Here is a 20,017-nt window from a genome sequence, read left to right as displayed (position 1 = left end):
TATCTCTGTCCCTCTTCCTTCCTCTCTCTCAAAAAAATCTTAAAATAAAATAAAAAACACTGGATCCACCCCCAGAGTTTCTGGTAGGATATAAGTGTACCATAGGTGATATTCTACCCTTTTTTACTTACAAAAAAACCCAGGGAGGTGTTGAAGCTGGCTCATACCAGTTTTTAAGAGCTGATTGTTAAATTTTTAGGATTTTATTTATTTATTTTTTTAAATATATTTTATTGATTTTTAACAGAGAGGAAAGGGAGAGGGATAGAGAGTTAGAAACATCGATGAGATGAGAAACATCGATCAGCTGCTCCTGCACACCCCCCACTGGGGATGCGCCCACAACCAAGGTACATGCCCTTGACCAGAATTGAACCTGGGACCCTTTAGTCCCTAGGCCGACGCTCTATCCACTGAGCCAAACCGGGTCAGGGCGAATTTTTAGGATTTTTTTAAACGTGTTATTAAACACAGACATTATTAAAAATTAAATTATAGCCCTGACCGGTTTGGCTCAGTGGATAGAGCGTTGGCCTGTGGACTCAAGGGTCCCGGGTTCGATTCCAGTCAAGGGCATGTACCTTGGTTGCGGGCACATCCCCAGTGGAGGGTATGCAGGAGGCAGCTGATTGATGTTTCTCTCTCATCCATGTTTCTAACTCTCTATCCCTCTCCCTTCCTCTCTGTAAAAAATCAATAAAATATATTTTTTTAAAAATTAAATTATATAAAATAACAATTAAATAAGTTATAGTAAAAACAGAGGTAACCTAAATGCAGGGTGGTATCCTGGATTGTATCTTGGAATAGAAACAGGACATTAGTGGAAAAGCTGAAGAAATCCAAATAAAATCTGTGGGTTAGTTAATAGTAATGTGCCAAGGTTAATTTCTTAGTTTTGACAAATGTACCACAGTTATGTAAGATATTAACATTAATGGAACCTGGCGAAGGGTGTACTAGAACTCTGTACCACGCTTGCAACTTGTCCGTAAATCTAAAATTATTCCACTTCACAAATGCAGTACTCAAACCTTATCCCTTCCTAATTATTCTACTGCATTTTACTATTATCTGTGTTCTTGAGGTTATGTCTATTGTATCTGTTTGGTGGAAATACTATATAATGGTTTGCTACTGCACATCTCTTCTCAATGTTATGCTCAAAGCCATCGTGTTAACTTGAAATCAGCCACAATGGAAGAAGTTACAGCACAGAAATTGGCAAATGCTACAATTCAGGCCCCCCTTCTCCACCCCTTCGAGAGCTGGTGGCTAAACATTTGCCAGCACACTGTGGTTCAACCTCATATTTAAGGTCCCTCTGATTGCCCACGGGAGATGTGATCTATAGTTATCACTGACAGCCTTACTCATAACGGTTTTCTGTAATAAAAGTGAAAATATTAAATTCTATGTAGAGTAGGTTATGACTTTTCTAATTTTTTGTAGTGAGGGGAGAAAAGTTTGTCCGAAGTGGTTTTTGACAATTTCTTACAGTGCTGAGGAGGCTAGTTACAGTACCATCCTAACCCACAGAGAGGCACTGTTCCCATACATTATTTTCCTGCTCTCCCAATAAAGTCACAGACTGAGACTGTTGAAGGGACTATTACTAGTAAGCACCCCTGGTACTTAACTAGGTTTCACTGTAAGTAACTACACACCAAACTGTGGTCAGTGGTTGTCTCAGGCGCAAGTTGAACTAGGTGTAACTTTACCTTCTTTTGTTTTGTTTTCTATTTATGTAAACAATTGTTTTACCTTTGTAACCAGGGTAAAAGTAGAAAATACATTAAAAAGGAATTTGGAGGTGGTGACTTCCCGGCCCCTGGCTCATCTTGCCAGTGAACCACTGTTGGTTGCCTGTTGAGTGGTGGTTTGTGTATTTCAGATTGCTGATCGCAACTGCAACCGGATGTCTTACTATAGCTCTGGCAATAATGATGTTCCGAGTGCAACTGGAGCCCCAAGGCCAACCAGCAAAAAGGTACTGAGCAGGGCAGTGTAAGGACAATATTTCCCACCCTTCACACACACACACACACACACACACAGATGTTTGGGGCCCTGTCCCTATCCCCCAGGTAATTACCTACTAACTCAATGGTTCTCCAACTTACCATGCATCAGATATGCCTGGGAGGCCTGTTAAAACTGATTGCTGGGCCCTCTCCCCAGAGCTTCTGATTCGGTAGATCTGAAGTGGGGCCCAAGAATTTGCATTTCTAATAAGCTCCTAGCTGATGCTGGTCCAGGGACCACACTTTGAGAACCACTGCATTAGCTTTTTTTTTTTTTTGAGAAGGAGAGATGGGGACAGTTCATCCTCCACCAAAGTGCATGGCAATAATGTGGCATCAGTTATTTTAACAGTACTTATATTAAGGAACTATGAAATGCTTTCTCATAATTCTTTCTAATCACCCTTTCCTGTGAGTTCAGAGACTTTACAAGCGGTTAAACTGCTCACCAGAACTCCTTATATTAACAAAATTCTCTGATCGTAGTCCCTGACTGTGGTCCAGAGGTGGAGGGGGAAAACTGTCTGTCCCAGGTTTCTTCCTCTGCCATGCACCCAGGATTCTCATGTTTATAGTAGCTACTTACGTTAAGGCAGTGGTTCTCAACCTTCCTAATGCCGCAACCCTTTAATACAGTTTCTCATGTTGTGGTGACCCCCAACCATAAAATTATTTTCGTTGCTACTTCATAACTGTAATTTTGCTACTGTTATGAATCGTAATGTAAATATCTATTATGCAGGATGTATTTAGGTGACCCCTGTGAAAGAGTCGTTCAACCCCCAAAGGGGTCGCGACCCACAGGTTGCGAACCGCTGCGTTAAGGTCTTGCGTGTTTGTTAAGACCTCTAGTAAAAGGGAAGCCATTCGCAACAGCTGACACCTCAGGAAAATGTCTATTAAACAGGCGAGGAAGAAATGAACTCAGCATAACTCACTTGGGACTAGGTGAGGGAAATACCAAGCGAGCGGAAGCCCTGCAGGGCTCATGCGACACTAACCCAGGCCCCATAAATCTGGGGAGAGGTACCAGGAGTTCATGGTAAAAGAAGTGAAAGGAGATATGGGTAGGTGCTGAAAATAAACTTTTCACTGACTCTAAAACTTAGCTTTGAGCTTTGCAGTGACTGGTGACAGGGACCATTTTCCTCCTTGAAACCATGATTTTCCTACAGCCTGACAACCTCAAGGCAGGGCTGGTTTCTCCCAGGCGCAGTCATTATCTGGTTTTGTACTTGCTTCGTTTTAACTTGGCTTCTGGTCAATGAGATAATTTCATTTCCGAGGGAAGTTTAGCCGGTGTGTTTCCTTAGGAGCTGAGCAAACAGGGTCCAGCTACTTGGCTACTTCCTGTAACCTCTGGAGCAAGGTGTCCTTGTAATACTGTTGCCCGGTGAGCAGCAATTCTTAAACGCAGTAATCCCTCTTAATCTGTTCTTGCCGTAAGACTCAGCCAGTCAAGCTGACCTACTTTCTGGAGGTTCCCTTTAAAGCCGGTAGAGTGTTCTCTCTCCTACAGTGGAAAGATCGTGTGTAACCACGTTACATCATGTGCGCACTTAGACCACCTGCCAGACTAACACTCACCTCATGCCTCTCCAGGTGGGAAAGCTTCCCTTAAGACTCCCAACAGCAAACAAATGTATGAACGTGTATTAAAATTGTAGAGGTTTGACTCGCCTAGCAGAATGAGTGGAACCCACTGACTAGCTTCATTCAGCATTCTCCATTCATCACCAGAACCAGCCAGGGATGTAAATAGTTAGAATCCCCAGACATCTGAACATGGATTTTCCATTTGTCCCCTTTTAGTATAGCTGAGTAACTCTCAGATTTCAATGTCCATGAGAATTAATAAATTGGGTTACATGCATTCTGTACATTGTGGGTAAGTTAAGGCTTAGTCAAGGGCAATCTTTGCTATAATCAGCTTTTTACTTTAGGTGTTGAACTTAAAACTTACCTTCAACATAAGCCAGTGCTCTAGGGTGTGATATTAGGGTATTCAAATTTTATCTTTCTTACCCACAAAATGATAAGCAGTAACTTCATCTGCCTTTCTTCTAGGTTTTGTGGCCATTAGATAAATGAAATCCATAGAAAATGCCTATTTTTGTCATTAGTTAGGTTGACCAACCATCCCAGTTTGCCCAGGACAGAGGGGGTCTCTGGGACTTTCATTTTAAGACCATGACAGGCTCAGGCAAACTGAGGTGAATTGGTCACCTACCTTTAGTTTTGAACTTCGTTCCATCAAAACTTGTCAAAAGCATTAACAAGTAGCCAGATAAATGAGGGAATGGGAAAGGCACAAAAGGTATAAAAATTACCATTTACTCTCGAGCAGTCAGGTGACTTTAAGGGAAGTGTGGACATAAAGTGGAGCTGAGGACTTTTCAAGCATCTGACCCTGGAACATCAGAATTTAGAAGTTGTGAGTTCAGGCTGATGCCACTATGCCTTTTACTGCAGAGGATCTGCTCATAAACCCAGCCCATCATGTTTCCCACAAAGCCATAGCGGGAGTATTAAAAACAACAACAACTGTCCAATCTGGAAGGGAGTTTAAATACCATCTAGGGCAGGCATTGGTTCTCTAACAGAGGTCCCCAGGCCAGCAGTGCCAGCAGGAACTTGTTAGAAATGCAAATTCCCAGGTCCTGCCCCAGGCTCACTGAGTCTGAATCCAAAACTCTGGGGGTGGACCCAGCAGTCTGGGTCCTCACAAGCCCTCCAGGGGATCCTGCTGCACAGTCATGTTGGAGAACCCAACGACGGATTTCATGGGTGAGAAAACTGAGGATAGAGGAATGGCTTGCACACAGAGGGTTTGCTGTAGGATCTGAAAGGAAAACCACAGGCACCCCCCGTTCTGACGGCTACCCCAGAAAGCAGATCCCCTCCCAAACTGAGGCCATTCCTTCAAACCCAGCTCTCCTGTGTGATACCACCACCAACCTTCTCCTACCGACCTAAATGTTCACCAAGCTCAGGTTATTGCAGCATTGGCTTTGCCATCCACCTGTGGTCTAGGACAGCCGTCGCCAGCCGGTGGTCCGTGGTCCGTGGTGGTCCGTGAGGTCCGAAAGGTTGGTGACCACTGGTTTAAGGAAACCTTTGGAGCAGCGGTTGTCAACCGATGGTCCACGGACCACGGTTAGTCCGTGAGGTCTGAAAGGTTGGTGACCGCTGGTCTAGGACATGTAGGACACATGTGTCAGTAACTAACAAGCTATTACAATTGGTAAGAAAGAAAAGAGGTGTTGGAATACGAAGCATTTGTCCTCACAGACGGTCATTACATGAATGTAATGTTTCTTTGGGTGTTTATCATCTAGCATTTCCATGAGGAGCTTGCCCTGCAGATGGTGGTCAGCACTGGAATGGTGAGAGAAACAGTCTTCAAGTACGCCTGGTTCTTCTTCGAGCTCCTGGTGAGATTCTCGCATGTTTCTGTCTGTGCTCAGTAGGGCATGAAAAGCACATGGCAGAAAGGCAGTGATGTGTCCCATAACAGGAACTGACATTTTATGCACCAAGTTGCTCCTGCTGAAAACCTGAGATCATTCCTTAAAATCTTACTCTCCTTCACCCCTCCACCCAACCTCCACCAAATCTTGTTTTTTTTCTGTTTTGAAAATCTACCTCCAACACCTTGGTTCTCACCATCTTCACCACCCACCACCAGGCCAAGCCACCATCATCTCTCTGGTGCCTCTTGCAATAGCTTCCTCTTTGGCTGCCTGCATTCATTTTTGCCTGAGCCCATCCAATCTGCACAGGGCCCCCCAATATTAAACAGATCACATCATTCTCCTCTTAAAAAACCTTCAATGATTTTCAGAGTATGAGAAATAAAGCACACATCTTTGTCATGGCCCCCAAAGCCCTCGTAATTCTATTTGCTTCCATCTCTAACCGACTCATCTCCCGAGTGGCTCCACATGGCATCCTGGAGCTCTCTTTGCAGGCGTGTTGGCTTCTCTGCATATAACAGTGGCTCTGTCCTTCATGTAATTCTACTAACGGCTGCTATCCCTGAGAAAGGAAAAACAATAGCATTGAAAATGGGTTGTACATCTTACTATGTTTGTGCCGGGCACAGTTTTAAGCACTATCTCATTTAATCCTCAAACAGCCTTGAGACGGGAGTTTTCTATGGGGTCCTGGGAGGGTGGCGGTCACAAGGAGGAGTCTCCAGGTCCACCAAGGCTTCCTCAGTCCCGCTTTGCTGTCCCTCACTGCAGGGAGCTAAGAACCATGGAAAAGGTACAAGTTGCTTTTGATCTTGCACATTTATTTACTGGGACTTGGTGGGCCCAGGAGAGAAAGCAAAAGCTAAAGCGCTGGGAGGGAGGGAAGGAGGACTATCCCTTATGCTAAACAGATGCTGGAAAGAAAGCTCTTGGTGATCCCAGCACATGGAGGAGGTTGGTCGACATGCAGGTCACCCAAGACACGGTTACCCGGGGCTCTACATGTATAACCTAAGTCTGTCAAGGTCCTAGCAGGACAGCGTTGGCATTACGCAAAGGGGTCAACTGAAAAGCATTTATCGGCGGGACTCTGCCCAGGGTGTACACAAGTTACAGAAGCAGATAAGGGTTGGTGAGGCACCCAGGGAGCTGCAAGTGCTGGAGGTTGTTATTCTAGCTCTAAAGAAGCCAGGGTGGGGAGCACTATAACAGTGCCTAGAGAACGCTAAGGCAGAGGAGAAGGTCCCCAGACAGCAGCTGGAGTCTTAGGGAAATGTTGCCACTGCCAGAACCATGCTGTGGCAGGAATGAGGGCATGGAAAGGATAAATACCAGGACCTCTCCATTCTCCCGCCCACTGATCCCTTGCTGGTGCCTCCCTTGGCCACTTCCAACCAGAAGCCAAGGAGAGGTGTAGTCCACGGAGATCAGCTTCCCAAGGTTCGGAGATAGACAGAAAGGGGGAAGGGATGGATCTAAGGAAGGGCTGGGTGGAAGCAAATGGAAACGATCAGCCCCGGCCAGAACTTTGCAAGGAAACTGGCCTCAGACTCAGACAGGGTGCCCAGTCCTCCGTGCATTGTTTGTGCATTTGCTTTTCAGATGCCCAGGAAGTTATTTCAAAGCCAAGACAGTTTTTTGCCCAAGAAGCTTGATGAGAAAGAAAGCTCAGCCTTCTTGAACTTAGCCAACAACCTGGGAGATTTAACACCTTTCTGTTGTGTTAATGCCCAAGCAGTAATGAACAACCACTTTGGCATGAGAGCTGCCGAACACCCTCCTTTTGTGAATTGCACACTTGCTAATGAATAAATCCCCGTGCTTCTGTAAACTGCTGAGCCAGACTTTGGGGACCCAGAGGTAAATGGGTGACCTAGTTTGCTCAGGACAGGAACGTCTGCACCAAGGTGTTCTTTAGAGGTACACTTGTTCTGAATGGGTCACAAAGGCCAATATGAGGGAAAATATTTTCCTGCCTTACCCCACCCACAAATAATGGGCCAAGCACCCACTAACATTTCTGCAGGGTGCTCCTCTCTAGCCATACAGAGGACACAGTAGCTGGCAAGTTGCTGACCGCCTGGAAAGAGGCCATCTGCTGGAAGTGTGGTATTGTGAGAATTATTTATTTGGTTGTAGGATGGCCAGACGCAGCAGGCAGGAGCCGAACACCACAGTGAGCTCTAAAAGCTGGGTGCAGGGTAGGGAGCCAGCAGAGAATCAGGACTAGGGTAGCCCAGAACAAAGAGGCCTTGTGTTCCCAGGTCCTTGGTTAGCACAGTGAGAGACACTCTGCCAGACAAAAATGGGGTCCAGTTCCCACCCCTCCTCCAGGTCCTCTCACCAAGAGTGTGAGACTCTGTGGGATGCAGATATGTCCGTGGGTCCTGAACCACAAAGGACTTGACAGTGAAGAAAAACTATGGTTCTTACACTGGGCTTTCAGATTCTGTGTTCTTAGGTCTTCCCCAAGCTGGCCATGGCATTATCTTTTTTTTTTTTTTGTAAATCCTCAACTGAGGATATTTTTCCATTGATTTTTAAAAAAATATATTTTATCGATTTTTTTACAGAGAGGAAGGGAGATGGATAGAGAGTTAGAAACATCGATGAGAGAGAAACATCGATCAGCTGCCTCCTGCACACCTCCTACTGGGTATGTGCCCACAACCAAGGTACATGCCCTTGACTGGAATTGAACCTGGGACCCTTCAGTCCGCAGGTCGACGCTCTATCCATTGAGCCAAACTGGTTAGAGTGATTTTTTTTTTTAGAGAGAGAGAGAGAGAGAGAGAGAGTGGAAGGGAGCAGGAGAGACAGAAAGAGAGAAACATTGATATGAGAGAGACACATTGATTGGTTGCCTTCTGCACAAGCCCCAACTGGGGCCGGGGATCGAGCCTGCAACCGAGGTCCGACTGCCAGCTTTGGCCTGCTCCCCCGGGCCTAAGCCAGCAGTCAGACATCCCCAAGGGGTCCTTAGTGCTGCCACAGAGGCGAGAGAGGCTCCTGCTACCGCCACTGTGCTCACCAGCTGTGAGCCCAGCTTCTGGCTGAGTGGTGCTCCTCCTATGGGAGAGCATCTGCCCCCTGGTGGTCAGTGTGCGACTGGTCATTCCACCATTCAGTCGATTTGTATATTAGCCTTTTATTATATAGAATATATACGTATATGTATATATATATTTAGTTTAAGTATATATTTAAATATTTAAAATATAGATAAAAACAGATCAGTCTTATAGAACTCAAGACATAATTTCTCTTAGAAGCAATGTTTAAAGTAGTGGTCAAGATTCCAGCTAGCATGCTATAGAACTGCTTCTGGGGAAAATTGTGCTCTTCATTTCAACTTGAGATCCCAATAGGAGAAACGTTTCTTTCCATTTCTCCTTACTGTAGTTTCAGGGATAGCAGGGACTTCAGTTCACATCACAAGCAGTTTCATAAACAGTCCCCCTTCCGGTGGTGTGCTGTGTGCTATGGCAGACTGGTGGCTAAGTGGCCTTGGGAGCCGCACGGATCTGCCTTCCTGGACATAGGCAGTTGAGTGAAGGGGAGTCTCATGACACGGTGGCTAAAAATTAAGCTCCCTGGCTTTGTCAGTAGCAAGGAGGAAGCCCCCTGACTTGGGGTCAAAAAGAGGACACCCTCCCACCTCCTGCCACCATGGTAACCATCTGTGTATCAGGAGCATTTTTAGTCCCCAGCCTGCTTGGGTAACTACCAGCACAGATAAAGTGTTAGAAAGTCTGTTGTTAATGAGCTTTTCTTCCAGCCTTTCCCCGTTTCCACAGTGCACAAGCAGGTCACCAATTTCCATGTTGACATTTCCCCCATCCCTCTATAGGTGAAAAGCATGGCTCAGTATGTACACAACATGGACAAACAGGACAATTTTCGGAGGACTCGTTTTTCCGACCGTTTCAAAGATGACATAACTACCATTGTTAATGTGGTCACCTCGGAGATTGCAGCCCTTTTAGTAAAGCCTCAGAAGGTAACTGTGTCGTGTGACTCTTTATGTTCTAAATTTTTTACCTTGAACATGTTATTTTCATAATCAGAGAAAAATAAGCATCATCTTAAAGCAATAATTTGAATGTAACTAACTATACCTGACAAGCAAATGCTGTTTTTTAAAACTGAATGGGACCTTAGAATGGGACAGGAGGTTTACTCTAAAGATATTGCAACATCTAATTACAATAGTTTGAATTATTATATCAATGTAGAAATGAGAGAGAATATTCTTGTCCTTAGGAAATATACCCTGAAGTATTATGGGGTAAATGGGCATGATAATTGCGACCTCCTTTTTTAATGGTTCAGAAAAAGAATTGTATAAAGGGAATGATTAATGTAGCAAAATGTCAAATATTTTTGAACCTAGTTGAAGGGTATACAGGAGTTTTTGTACTATTCTTGCACCTTTTTGGTAAGCTTAAAATTACTTTAAAATAGAAAGTTAAACATATAAAATGAAATGAAACAAAAATTTTAAAGGCAACTATCAAATTTGAAGCAGCAGTGATCATTATTAATACCTTTATCATTATAAAGAACGTGTATAGCACCAAGTGCTCAGGAGAAATAACCACTTTTTCTCATGGCGAACGTTCTGAGAATGGCAATGATATCTCCATTTTGGCAGGCATGAAAAATGAGGCACAGTGAGGTTGAGATTTTTAAAAGTCACACAGCTAGCAGCAAAACCAGGACTGACAATTCCATGCCAGAATATTCAGGCAATTATGTATACTACCCAGGGGTGGCCCGTGAGGATGCTGAGAGTGTGAGGACTTGGTGCTCCATGAGATTGTGGAAACTTCTTTATCAGGTCTACATCCATGCCAGTGGCTGGTCAGCTTGGCCTGAATAACAAGAGGAACATAACATAACAAGAGGAAAATATTTTCAAGATATATTTTCAATAGTGTCAGAGAAAACTGATTCATCATTCTGGGACTAGAAGGCATGACCATGCACAAGTGCATCTCGATTGCTCTGAAATCCTGTAAAACCCCTCATGCACATGAGCCCTGTGAAGTAATAAAAAACCCCGGTCTCACTTTATGCAATAATTCACCCGACCATGAGTGACTATGGATTCTTTTAGGGTGGGCCTGCTGCCTAATTGGAGAGAAAAAAATCCTTAGGTAAAAATGGATTCTTTTATCCTGATTTGATTTTCTGCAACAATACTTATAAGAATCTGTCTCATTGAAGATAGTGAATACATTTCAAGTTACTTTTGCCAAAACAGTACTTACCAGAATCAAATAAATTATGATAAAGCCATCTGAAGAAATATGAGAGACTAGGATGTAAGAAAATGTTTATTATGTAACTAGAGGGCCGGTGCACAAGATTTGTGCACTGGAAGGGGAGGGGAGGGGGCAAGGTGGGTCCCTCAGCCCAGCCTGTGCCTTCTCACAGTCCGGGACCCCTCAGGGGATGTCTGCCTGCCGGCAGTCAGACAACCCTCTCGCAGTCTGGGACCCCTTGCTCCTTACCGCCTGTCTGCAGTGGAGGCAGGAGAGGCTCCCACCACCGCCACTGCGCTTGCCAGCCTTGAGCCCAGCTTCTGGCTGAGCAGTGCTCCCCCTGTGGGAGTGCACTGACCACCAGGGGGCAGCTCCTGCATTGAGCATTTGTCCCCTGGTGGTCAGTGTGCATCATAGCGACTGGTTGTTCTGTTTGGTCAATTTGCATATTATGCTTTTATTATATAGGATGTTGAATGAAAAAATTCAGGGCCCAGCATTATATAAAGAGAATGAGCTCACTTATATACATATAAATATACATGTAGGGGGAAAAATTAGAAGGAAATGTACCTTAATATTAGCAGTAGATAAAGAATTACTTGATTCAACCTCATGGCATCAGTTAAGTTTTAAACTATATTTGCTCTAATGGTGCAGGGTTACCTGCTTAGCCCAGTGTCTCCTAGAGGAAGGAACACTGATTATAAAAATAGGACCTGCCTCTCCCAGCTTTCCCACCAGGGACCAGGGGGTTCATGACCAGGGTTTACCACAAAGTGACTTGAGTGTTTATATGTTTGTTTTTAAGGAAACCGAACAGGCGGAGAAGATCAACATCAGCCTGGCTTTCTTCTTGTATGACCTTCTCTCACTTATGGACCGTAGCTTTGTGTTTAACCTCATCAAACACTATTGCAACCAGGTGAGTGTTCCCTCGGACACAGCCGTGTTGTCCCTGGTTCCTTCTGGTCTGTGTGATGCTCATTGTCATGGTGAGCTGTCTTATCCACTGCCAAGTTAGACAGCTTGGCTCTTGTACATTCTGAGTCTTATGCCGTAGATATCCCTAGACACACTGGTTTGCATGGATTCCTAAAGCATTTACCAACCCAATACAGAAGGGTTAATCTAAGGAAACTGAAATTTGTTACTGATATGGTCAGCTTTCTTCAATTTACATTTAACAGAAATTACATGACCGTAGCATTCGATCTTTGACCAGGCATAGAATTCAAAATATGAGGTCTCTTTTCACATATTAGGATAATTAATTAAAGTGCATGAGGAGGAGGCACGTCCATTGGCAAGGATGAGACATTGGTTTCCTGTGCCAAGGCGAGAGGTGTTTATGATGATATATTGAGGGTTTAAAGGTCCATCAAAACCCTTCTTTCTGTGCTTTGCCTTAAGCGAAGCTGCCTCTCATTGGCAGCCTATTGAGTCTGGATCCTTCAGTTGTCACTTTCCCCAAGAAAAGCACGAGATCTCTTCCAGACTGTCACCTGTGTCAGCTTTTTGTTGCTAATTTCATGGTTGGTTTGTTCAAGGGAAGACTTTTTTTTCTGAAAACTCTTCCAGTTTTCTGTTTCTTTCTCCTCTCCCTCTTTGAAGCAAACTCTTTGGCTTTTTTTTTTTCAAAGTAATTTGATGCTCTCATCCAGGGAACTGGCTTGAGAACTTCCTGTTGGGGTCTTTAATTAGAAACTACAAAAGAACACTTGTGGCATTAAAGCCACCCAGTCATATTCCATTAGTTTTGTGTGGCCCCATGTGGGCGCAACTCCTTTCATTTAGTTTCTTGGACACAGTAGGGTTTTTGTAGAATTAATTATATTCTGTTACACTGAAGACATACTTCCAGATATGAACAGAGGCTTGCCTTGGTATTACAGATTTGACAAGACTGGGATTTGGGGCAAGAGTCCTTATTTTGGGCAGTTTTTAGGCTAGGAATCATGAGGGGACACAGGTAGTGTATGAAAACCTTTTGGGCCTCCCTGTAATACAGAGTTTGCCATCTGTGGTACTGCCCCATTCATTTTTATTAATCTGGGGTGAAAGGATATTTTTGTGTCTGTCAACCTCAACTCCATTCACCTTATAATAAATGCTTCTTTCCTTTCTTCATTGTTCTCCCCAGCTGTCAGCCAAGCTGAACAACCTCGCGACGCTCATCTCCATGAGGCTAGAGTTCCTGAGGATCCTCTGCAGCCATGAACATTACCTCAACCTCAACCTCTTCTTTATGAGCGCAGACACTGCTCCAGCATCTCCCTGCCCCTCCATATCTTCCCAGGTAACCCGTTACCTGAAAGAGTTATACACACGATTTCATTTAATTAGCTTAATTTAGTAATTTGTTCTCTAAAGGTTGGCGTTATTAATTTTTAAAGAATCAAGCCTGGTTGGTGTGGCTCAGTAGTTGAACCAGGAGGTCACAGTTCAATTTCTGGTCAGGGCATATATCTGGGTTTTGAGCTGGATCCCCAGTAGGGGGTGTGCAGGAGGCAGCTGATCAATGATTCTCTCTCATCATTGATGTTTCTATCTCTCTCTTCTTCTCCCTTTCTCTCTGAAATCAATAAAAATATATTTTGAAAAATCAAGCTATTGAAACAGATCAATTGATTCAGATACATATAAATATGCTTCCCAAAGTTGTACCACCTAACTAATCATTTACATAGTGAGTGATTGATTTCTCTCTAGGCTCTAGGCCAGCCGTGGGCAAACTACGGCCCGCGGGCCAGATCCGGCCCGTTTGAAATGAATAAAACTAAAAAAAAAAAGACTGTACCCTTTTATGTAATGATGTTTACTTTGAATTTATATTAGTTCACACAAACACTCCATCCATGCTTTTGTTCCGGCCCTCCGGTCCAGTTTAAGAACCCATTGTGGCCCTCGAGTCAAAAAGTTTGCCCACCCCTGCTCTAGGCTCTAGAACAAGAAACCCATATATACTATGAAAAATCAGAAATTTGTAGAAAAGTCACGTCTTCTTTTGTCTCACATTAATCATCTTTCTACTTCAGCTTGACAGTCTCCTCTACTCACTTCACTTTTCTGAAACCCTGCACCATGAAATTTATGAAGTTGCAGGTTCCTTTATATTGATTCCAAAATGATCTAATAGTGTTTTTTTAAAATATATTTTTATTGATTTCAGAGGGAGAGAGAGAGAGAAACATCAATGATGAGAGAGAATCATCTATCAGCTGCCTCTAATAGTAGTTTTTAATGTGGATATTATATCCTTGATCTCTCTCAGAACTTTTTGCTGTTACTGTTATAGAATGGAATTCAGCACAAGATGAGTCCACCTTGAATCACATTCCAGATCATTTGGCTCATGAAACACTGAAAAGATGGCACCATAAACTAAGCAAATGGACTGTTGTATAGGGAATATATTTCTAACAAGTTTTGTTCATGATCAGTCAGAAAGAGGAAAACTTGTATTAATATTTATACACAGGAGTTCCACCAATCATTTTTTGTAGAACAGAATTTTTCAGGTTAGGCTCAGTGGGCCCCGGATTCTATAGGATATTGAGAGGTATTATGCAAATACAGGATTCCAAAGTCTAATCCAGGGGTCCTCAAACTACGGCCCGCGGGCCACATGCAAATACAAATATTGTATTTGTTCCCGTTTTGTTTTTTTACTTCAAAATAAGATATGTGCAGTGTGCATAGGAATTTGTTCATAGTTTTTTTTTAAACTATAGTCCGGCCCTCCAACGGTCTAAGGGACAGTGAACTGGCCCCCTGTTTAAAAAGTTTGAGGTACCCTGGTCTAATCAGTTTGAAAACCCTGTGTTAGCAGGTTTCTTTGCAGAAGGCCAACTAAGAGTCTCTGACTTGGGGTAAATTGTAAATGCCCCAGGGGCGGAGGAGGCAATGGAAAGGAGGTGTATGATGAGCAGTGATTCCCAAAATGATCTGACTCCAGAAACTTCTGTTTTTCCTCCATAGATTTCTCAAGGGGCTAGTGTCCTCTAGAAAAGCTTTAAGGAAATGCTATTTTTATAGTCACATTTCATTTACAGGGAACAAATCAGTAGCTCAGAGAAGCAGGTATGATTTCTCAATATTGGGTTCTATTTTTGTTGCATATTTCTTGATAGTAGCACAAAGGTGAAGGTCTGTCTTATTAATTAAAAAGTAATAATCTTGGCCATTCATGCCCAAAGACATGATCTAGATATTGGCTATGCGACCATCTGAGTGAGAACTGGGAACGGTGTCTTACAAGCTGCAGTTCCAAATGTGCTCACTTTGCCCCAGGTCCTTGCCCACGTTCCCTCTGACTACCCCAGGGAGTCAGCAAACCCAGGGGCCAGCCGAGTCCCACCAAACATCAAGGATTCCAGAGACATTTTAGATTCTCTTAGTGAAATATCAAGTGTGCTGCAGGATAAGAGCACAGGAATTACCTGGGACTGGTCCATCTGACACTTCCCTGCCTTGACACCGCTTTTAGTTTCCAGGCCAGCAACATTCAGACACTGTGTGTAAACCATGTTTAGAAGTGCAGCTCAGTATACAAGCCCTGTTCACTATAAAGGGGGCAGTTTGTTAGAGAGGAATTTCCTGCTCACAGCTGCAGCGTTGGGTCCCGTTCCCATTTCCCTGTCCAAGTGTCCTGGGATTTTCATCTTCAACTTTTGGTTGCTTGTGAGGAAGGGAGTGTTCGCATCATGTGACAGAACCTGAGTGCTTTATTTTCATCTTTCCCAATGGGCAGTTTTCCATCTGTGGGGATGGGAAAGCTAAGTGACCACCCTAGTCTCGGTTTCCTCATCTGTCCCATAGGGAGAGTAGTGATGATCCTGCCTCACTGGGTTGTGCTTACCAAGCTTGGCCGTACTCATGCTCAATAAATACCGGCTCTTGTGGTCTTAGTCCCAGTTCTTGTTACTCAGACAGCTGCTCCTTGCATTTCTGTAGAACTCGAGCTCCTGCTCCAGTTTCCAGGACCAGAAGATCGCCAACATGTTCGACCTGACTCCTGAGTTCCGCCAGCAGCACTTCCTCACCGGCCTTCTCTTCACGGAACTGGCTGCTGCCCTGGATGCGGAAGGGGAAGGGTATGTTTCTGACACTAATAATGGGATACGAAGCACACACAAAAATGCTACCTGCTACTGTTTGCAGTTCGACATTCAGTCCCTCGCACCTTTATACCCAATAGGATGGCTATAATAAAAAAGACTGATAATAGCAAGTGTTGGCAAATGGAATATGGAAACTTCATGCTCTCCTGCTAGGAATGTAAAGTGGTGTAGCCACTGTTGAAAACAGTTTGGCAGTTCCCCTAAAAGTTAAACATAGAGTTACCATATGACCCAGTAATTCTACTCTGTGGTATAAACTCAAGAGAAGTAAAACTTATACCACACAAAAACATAAACAGAAATATTCATAGCAGCATTCACAATTCATAATAGTCAAAAAGTGGAAAGAGTCCAAATGTCCACCAGTTGATGACTGGATGAATAAAATGTAATATATTCATCCTGGCCATCATGGCTCAGTAGGTAAGCATCGATCTATGAACCAGTAGGTCATAGTTCAATTCTTGGTCAGGGCACATGCCCAAGTTGTGGGCTCGATCCCCAGTGTGGGCCATGCAAGAGGCAGCCAATCAATAATTCTCTCTCAGCATTGGTGTTTTTATCTCTCTCTCTCCTTCTCCCTTCCTCTCTGAAATCAATAAAAATATATTTTAAAATAAATAAAATAAAGTGTGATATATTCATACAATATTATCCAACAATAAAAAGGAATGAAAGACTTGATGCTACCCTATGATGAATTTTAAAACATCATGCTAACAGTGACCCAGGACTAGAACACAGGTAGTCTGTGTCTGAGCCATAAATACTTCTACCCAATTTTTCTTGATTTTCACATTGTCACCCCATTGTTTAGGAACATGCTGGTCACTCCTTATTGTTTAAGAGCATTTTGGTCCATCTCCCTTCATCATAACCTCTAGCCTTCTGTGTTGTGCCAACAGGATCAGCAAAGTGCAAAGGAAAGCTGTCAGCGCCATTCACAGCCTGTTAAGTTCTCACGACCTTGACCCGCGCTGTGTCAAACCGGAAGTGAAGGTCAAAGTCGCTGCCCTTTACTTGCCTTTGGTTGGCATCATCTTGGATGCTTTGCCGCAGCTCTACGACTTTACAGGTAACAATTCCTTCTGTTTCCTCCTCTGGATTGACGGGGACCCTGCCCAGTGCTCCACTAGAATGAGGTTTCTGTCATTGGCTCCAGGGCGGATATGCTTAAGGGAACAGGTCTCCACACCGTGCTCTCCAGACCTTTTTAAGGCCCCAATAAGTTTTATTTTCTTAAGGTACATAACCCTGTCTATGTTTTTATTTAAAGATTATTTATTTGTTCATTCATTCATTCATTGGTCTGATGGTGTATAATAACCTTTATAGACCATACACCACAAAGGACGAGATAATAACAAGATCACCCAACTTTGGAGATTCCTGCTCTAATGCCTTGAAATAAAGGTGTTCCTTACCTTCTGAGAAAAGAAGCAGCCTCAAATGAACCTAAACAATTGTTACATGCAAAAAAATATCCTGGTGTCTTTCAGGATTAGGAAAGTCTGCCATGGGGGAGGAATTTTGCCTTTGGCACTAAGAAGTTGATTCTGAGGTCAGACGTCAGTATCTCTCACACATAGGAAGGGGGGAAAGGATAAATTATCTCAAAGGTTGGAGCATATTACAGTGTGGATTTGGAATGTAGGTGAACAAAACTACCCTATACCTGAGAAAAGCAATCCCATTGCCTACCCTCCCCACAACACACACACACACACACACACACACACACACACACACACACTCATTTCTGATCACTTCAGAGTGGTGCTTGCTTTTCCCCAAACTGAAGGGAAGTTCTTGGAAATGACCATGCTGCTCTCTTGACTGATGAAGGATCCTGGGGTCTGAGGAATGCTTACATCAGCCCAGCATTCTTGTGGGCAATCATCCTTGGAATCTTAGAACCACCAAAGTTCTTGCTTCCTCTAAATGCAAAGTGTCGTGTGTGATTTAATTATTTCTAAGATCATTATGGTGATAATTATTTAGCTCAGAAAATGAGCAAAAAAATAACGGGCAAGGAAATTACAGAAGCAAGCTTGGCACACAGGGTGAGTGGGCGGCAGGAGGACGTAGAGCTTCCTCTGGGTGTGCCTGACTGGAGGGCAGATAGAGAACAGAGTCATCTTCAAAATTTGAAGATGTGGCTCAGAGCAGGGCAGGTGTCTTGCAGACCATTTCTAGAATTTTGTGTGAAAGTTTCTAGAAAGTTCCATTTGAAGACCCATGATTGGTTTGTTTCCAAAGCAGGGAACCACTTTATCACACATTCTCCAGAGATTCCTTGTTGATTAGAATTTTCCAAATAAGTTATTTGGGATCAAAACTTTTTAGCAATTCGCTTTTGAATCTTTTGTGTCTTGACTATTTCTTTACATATGCATTGAACTTTATGGTCATAATGAGCTGACAAGTGGGAAAACAATAAAAAGTATTCTATTATTAATATGGTATAGTATCTATTGTATATGTAATCTTTAAATTGATAAACTAATAAGAATATAGTCTTTAGAAAGAGATACAGCTGAATTCAAACTGCAGCCCATTTATTACTATATGTGATCTTTGATGAGATCCTCAACCTTTTCTCAGATGTAAAACTATAATGGTGCCCACATCATAGATGAAGTGAGAGGACATTTTGTATAGCAAGTGTTTAGATCCTTCCTTCCTTGTCTTATAGCTATGACCCTGTGCATATTTAGAGGGAGAAAAAATGTATCCTCAAATATCCCTATATTACCAGATCTTGTATCATTTCCATGTGCTATTCATTTTACCATTTGTTTAAAGACCCAATTGCCTTAAAATACAATAGTGAATTATTATTTTTAAAAATTGAGTTCTTAAACTGCATCCTTTTTTCAGAATGTTAGCAGATGAAAATACTGTTTTCACTGTACTTTAAAAAAATTGAAGGTCCACTACTGATAATATTGACTGGTCTAATAAAATGAGTTTTTAATGGATCAATCAGGTGCAAGTGTTTTAATACACTTTTCTAAGAATTTTCTAAATACTTTATGTGTGATTGGTAGTATTTTTAAAAACCAACCTTTTTTTACTTGCCTATATCTAGACCTATGTATAAATATAGATATGTCTATATTACATAGATACAATAAATTAACATTCATTTCAAAACATTTAAAAATAAAGTATTGCTGAATTTGTGGTAATAGCTTGTTATTCTATAAGGTATTAACTAATTCTGTAATTATAGGCTCCTTTCTATTTAGTTATTATTTAAAATATATGAATACATTTTTAAATGTTATAGAAAAGTGTTATGAAAGTTCTGAAAATTTTTATTTTAACAACTAGAAAAATTAATTTCTAGCATAATCTTGAACTGGATGTTCTGTCTCTTTTATTATAAGCCTCCCCGCTTTCCCCTATATACAGTAGCAGATAAATAATGTAACCATCAGGTTTAAAATTACTGTGATGACCTTAGTGACTGATAAGGATCAGGTACACATTGGATATTGGGTTTAGGACATAAGAAATCATCACCATCTTTGACTTGACATTACCAAAGATATTTTTTTAATTAGTGTTTTGGGTTTCTTTTTTTAAATTTAAATCCTTTATTGTTTAAAATATTACATTTATTGTTTAAAAATATTACATACACCTCCTTTTTTCCCCCATTGACCTCTCCCCAGCCACTCCCACCCCCCAGCACATGCCCTCACCCCCCCCCCCACTATCTGTGTCCATTGGTTATGCTTATATGGATGCATACAAGTAACCCCCCTCTTACCCTCCCCTGCCTTCCCTCTGAGGTTTGACAGTCTGTTCAATGCTTCTGTGTCTCTGGATCTATTTTTGTTCATCAGTTTCTGTTGTTCATTGTATTCTACAAATGAGTGAGATCATGTGATATTTATCTTTCTCTGACTGGCTTATTTCGCTTAGCATAATGCTCTCCAGTTCCATCTATGCTGTTGCGAATGGTAAAAGTTCTTTCTTTTTTATAGCAGTGTAGTATTCCATTGTGTAGATGTACCACAGTTTTTAATCCACTCATCTACTAATGGGCACTTAGGCTGTTTCCAAATCTAGCTATTGTACCAAAGATTTTTTTAAGATGAATTATTAGAGCAGTTTTC

The 20,017-nt window shown here is 42.5% G+C and overlaps 1 protein-coding gene across 4 annotated transcripts in view; it reads left to right on the top strand.

The window, feature by feature from the left end:
- Positions 1 to 20,017, top strand: part of DOCK8 (dedicator of cytokinesis 8) — a 146,553-nt gene that overhangs the window by 88,279 nt on the left and 38,257 nt on the right. For all 4 annotated transcript variants that reach the window (XM_023764567.1, XM_023764565.1, XM_023764566.1 and 1 more), the window contains 7 exons: positions 1,895 to 1,990; positions 5,363 to 5,458; positions 9,351 to 9,500; positions 11,579 to 11,692; positions 12,911 to 13,066; positions 15,724 to 15,863; positions 16,796 to 16,965. In XM_023764567.1, coding sequence (XP_023620335.1) covers positions 1,895 to 1,990; positions 5,363 to 5,458; positions 9,351 to 9,500; positions 11,579 to 11,692; positions 12,911 to 13,066; positions 15,724 to 15,863; positions 16,796 to 16,965 — 922 coding nt within the window. The remainder of the gene's footprint in view (positions 1 to 1,894; positions 1,991 to 5,362; positions 5,459 to 9,350; positions 9,501 to 11,578; positions 11,693 to 12,910; positions 13,067 to 15,723; positions 15,864 to 16,795; positions 16,966 to 20,017) is intronic.

Source organism: Myotis lucifugus, unplaced genomic scaffold, assembly GCF_000147115.1.
Source record: "Myotis lucifugus unplaced genomic scaffold, Myoluc2.0 scaffold_337, whole genome shotgun sequence".
Lineage (NCBI taxonomy): Eukaryota > Metazoa > Chordata > Mammalia > Chiroptera > Vespertilionidae > Myotis > Myotis lucifugus.
This window is presented reverse-complemented; position numbering and strand designations above follow the sequence as displayed.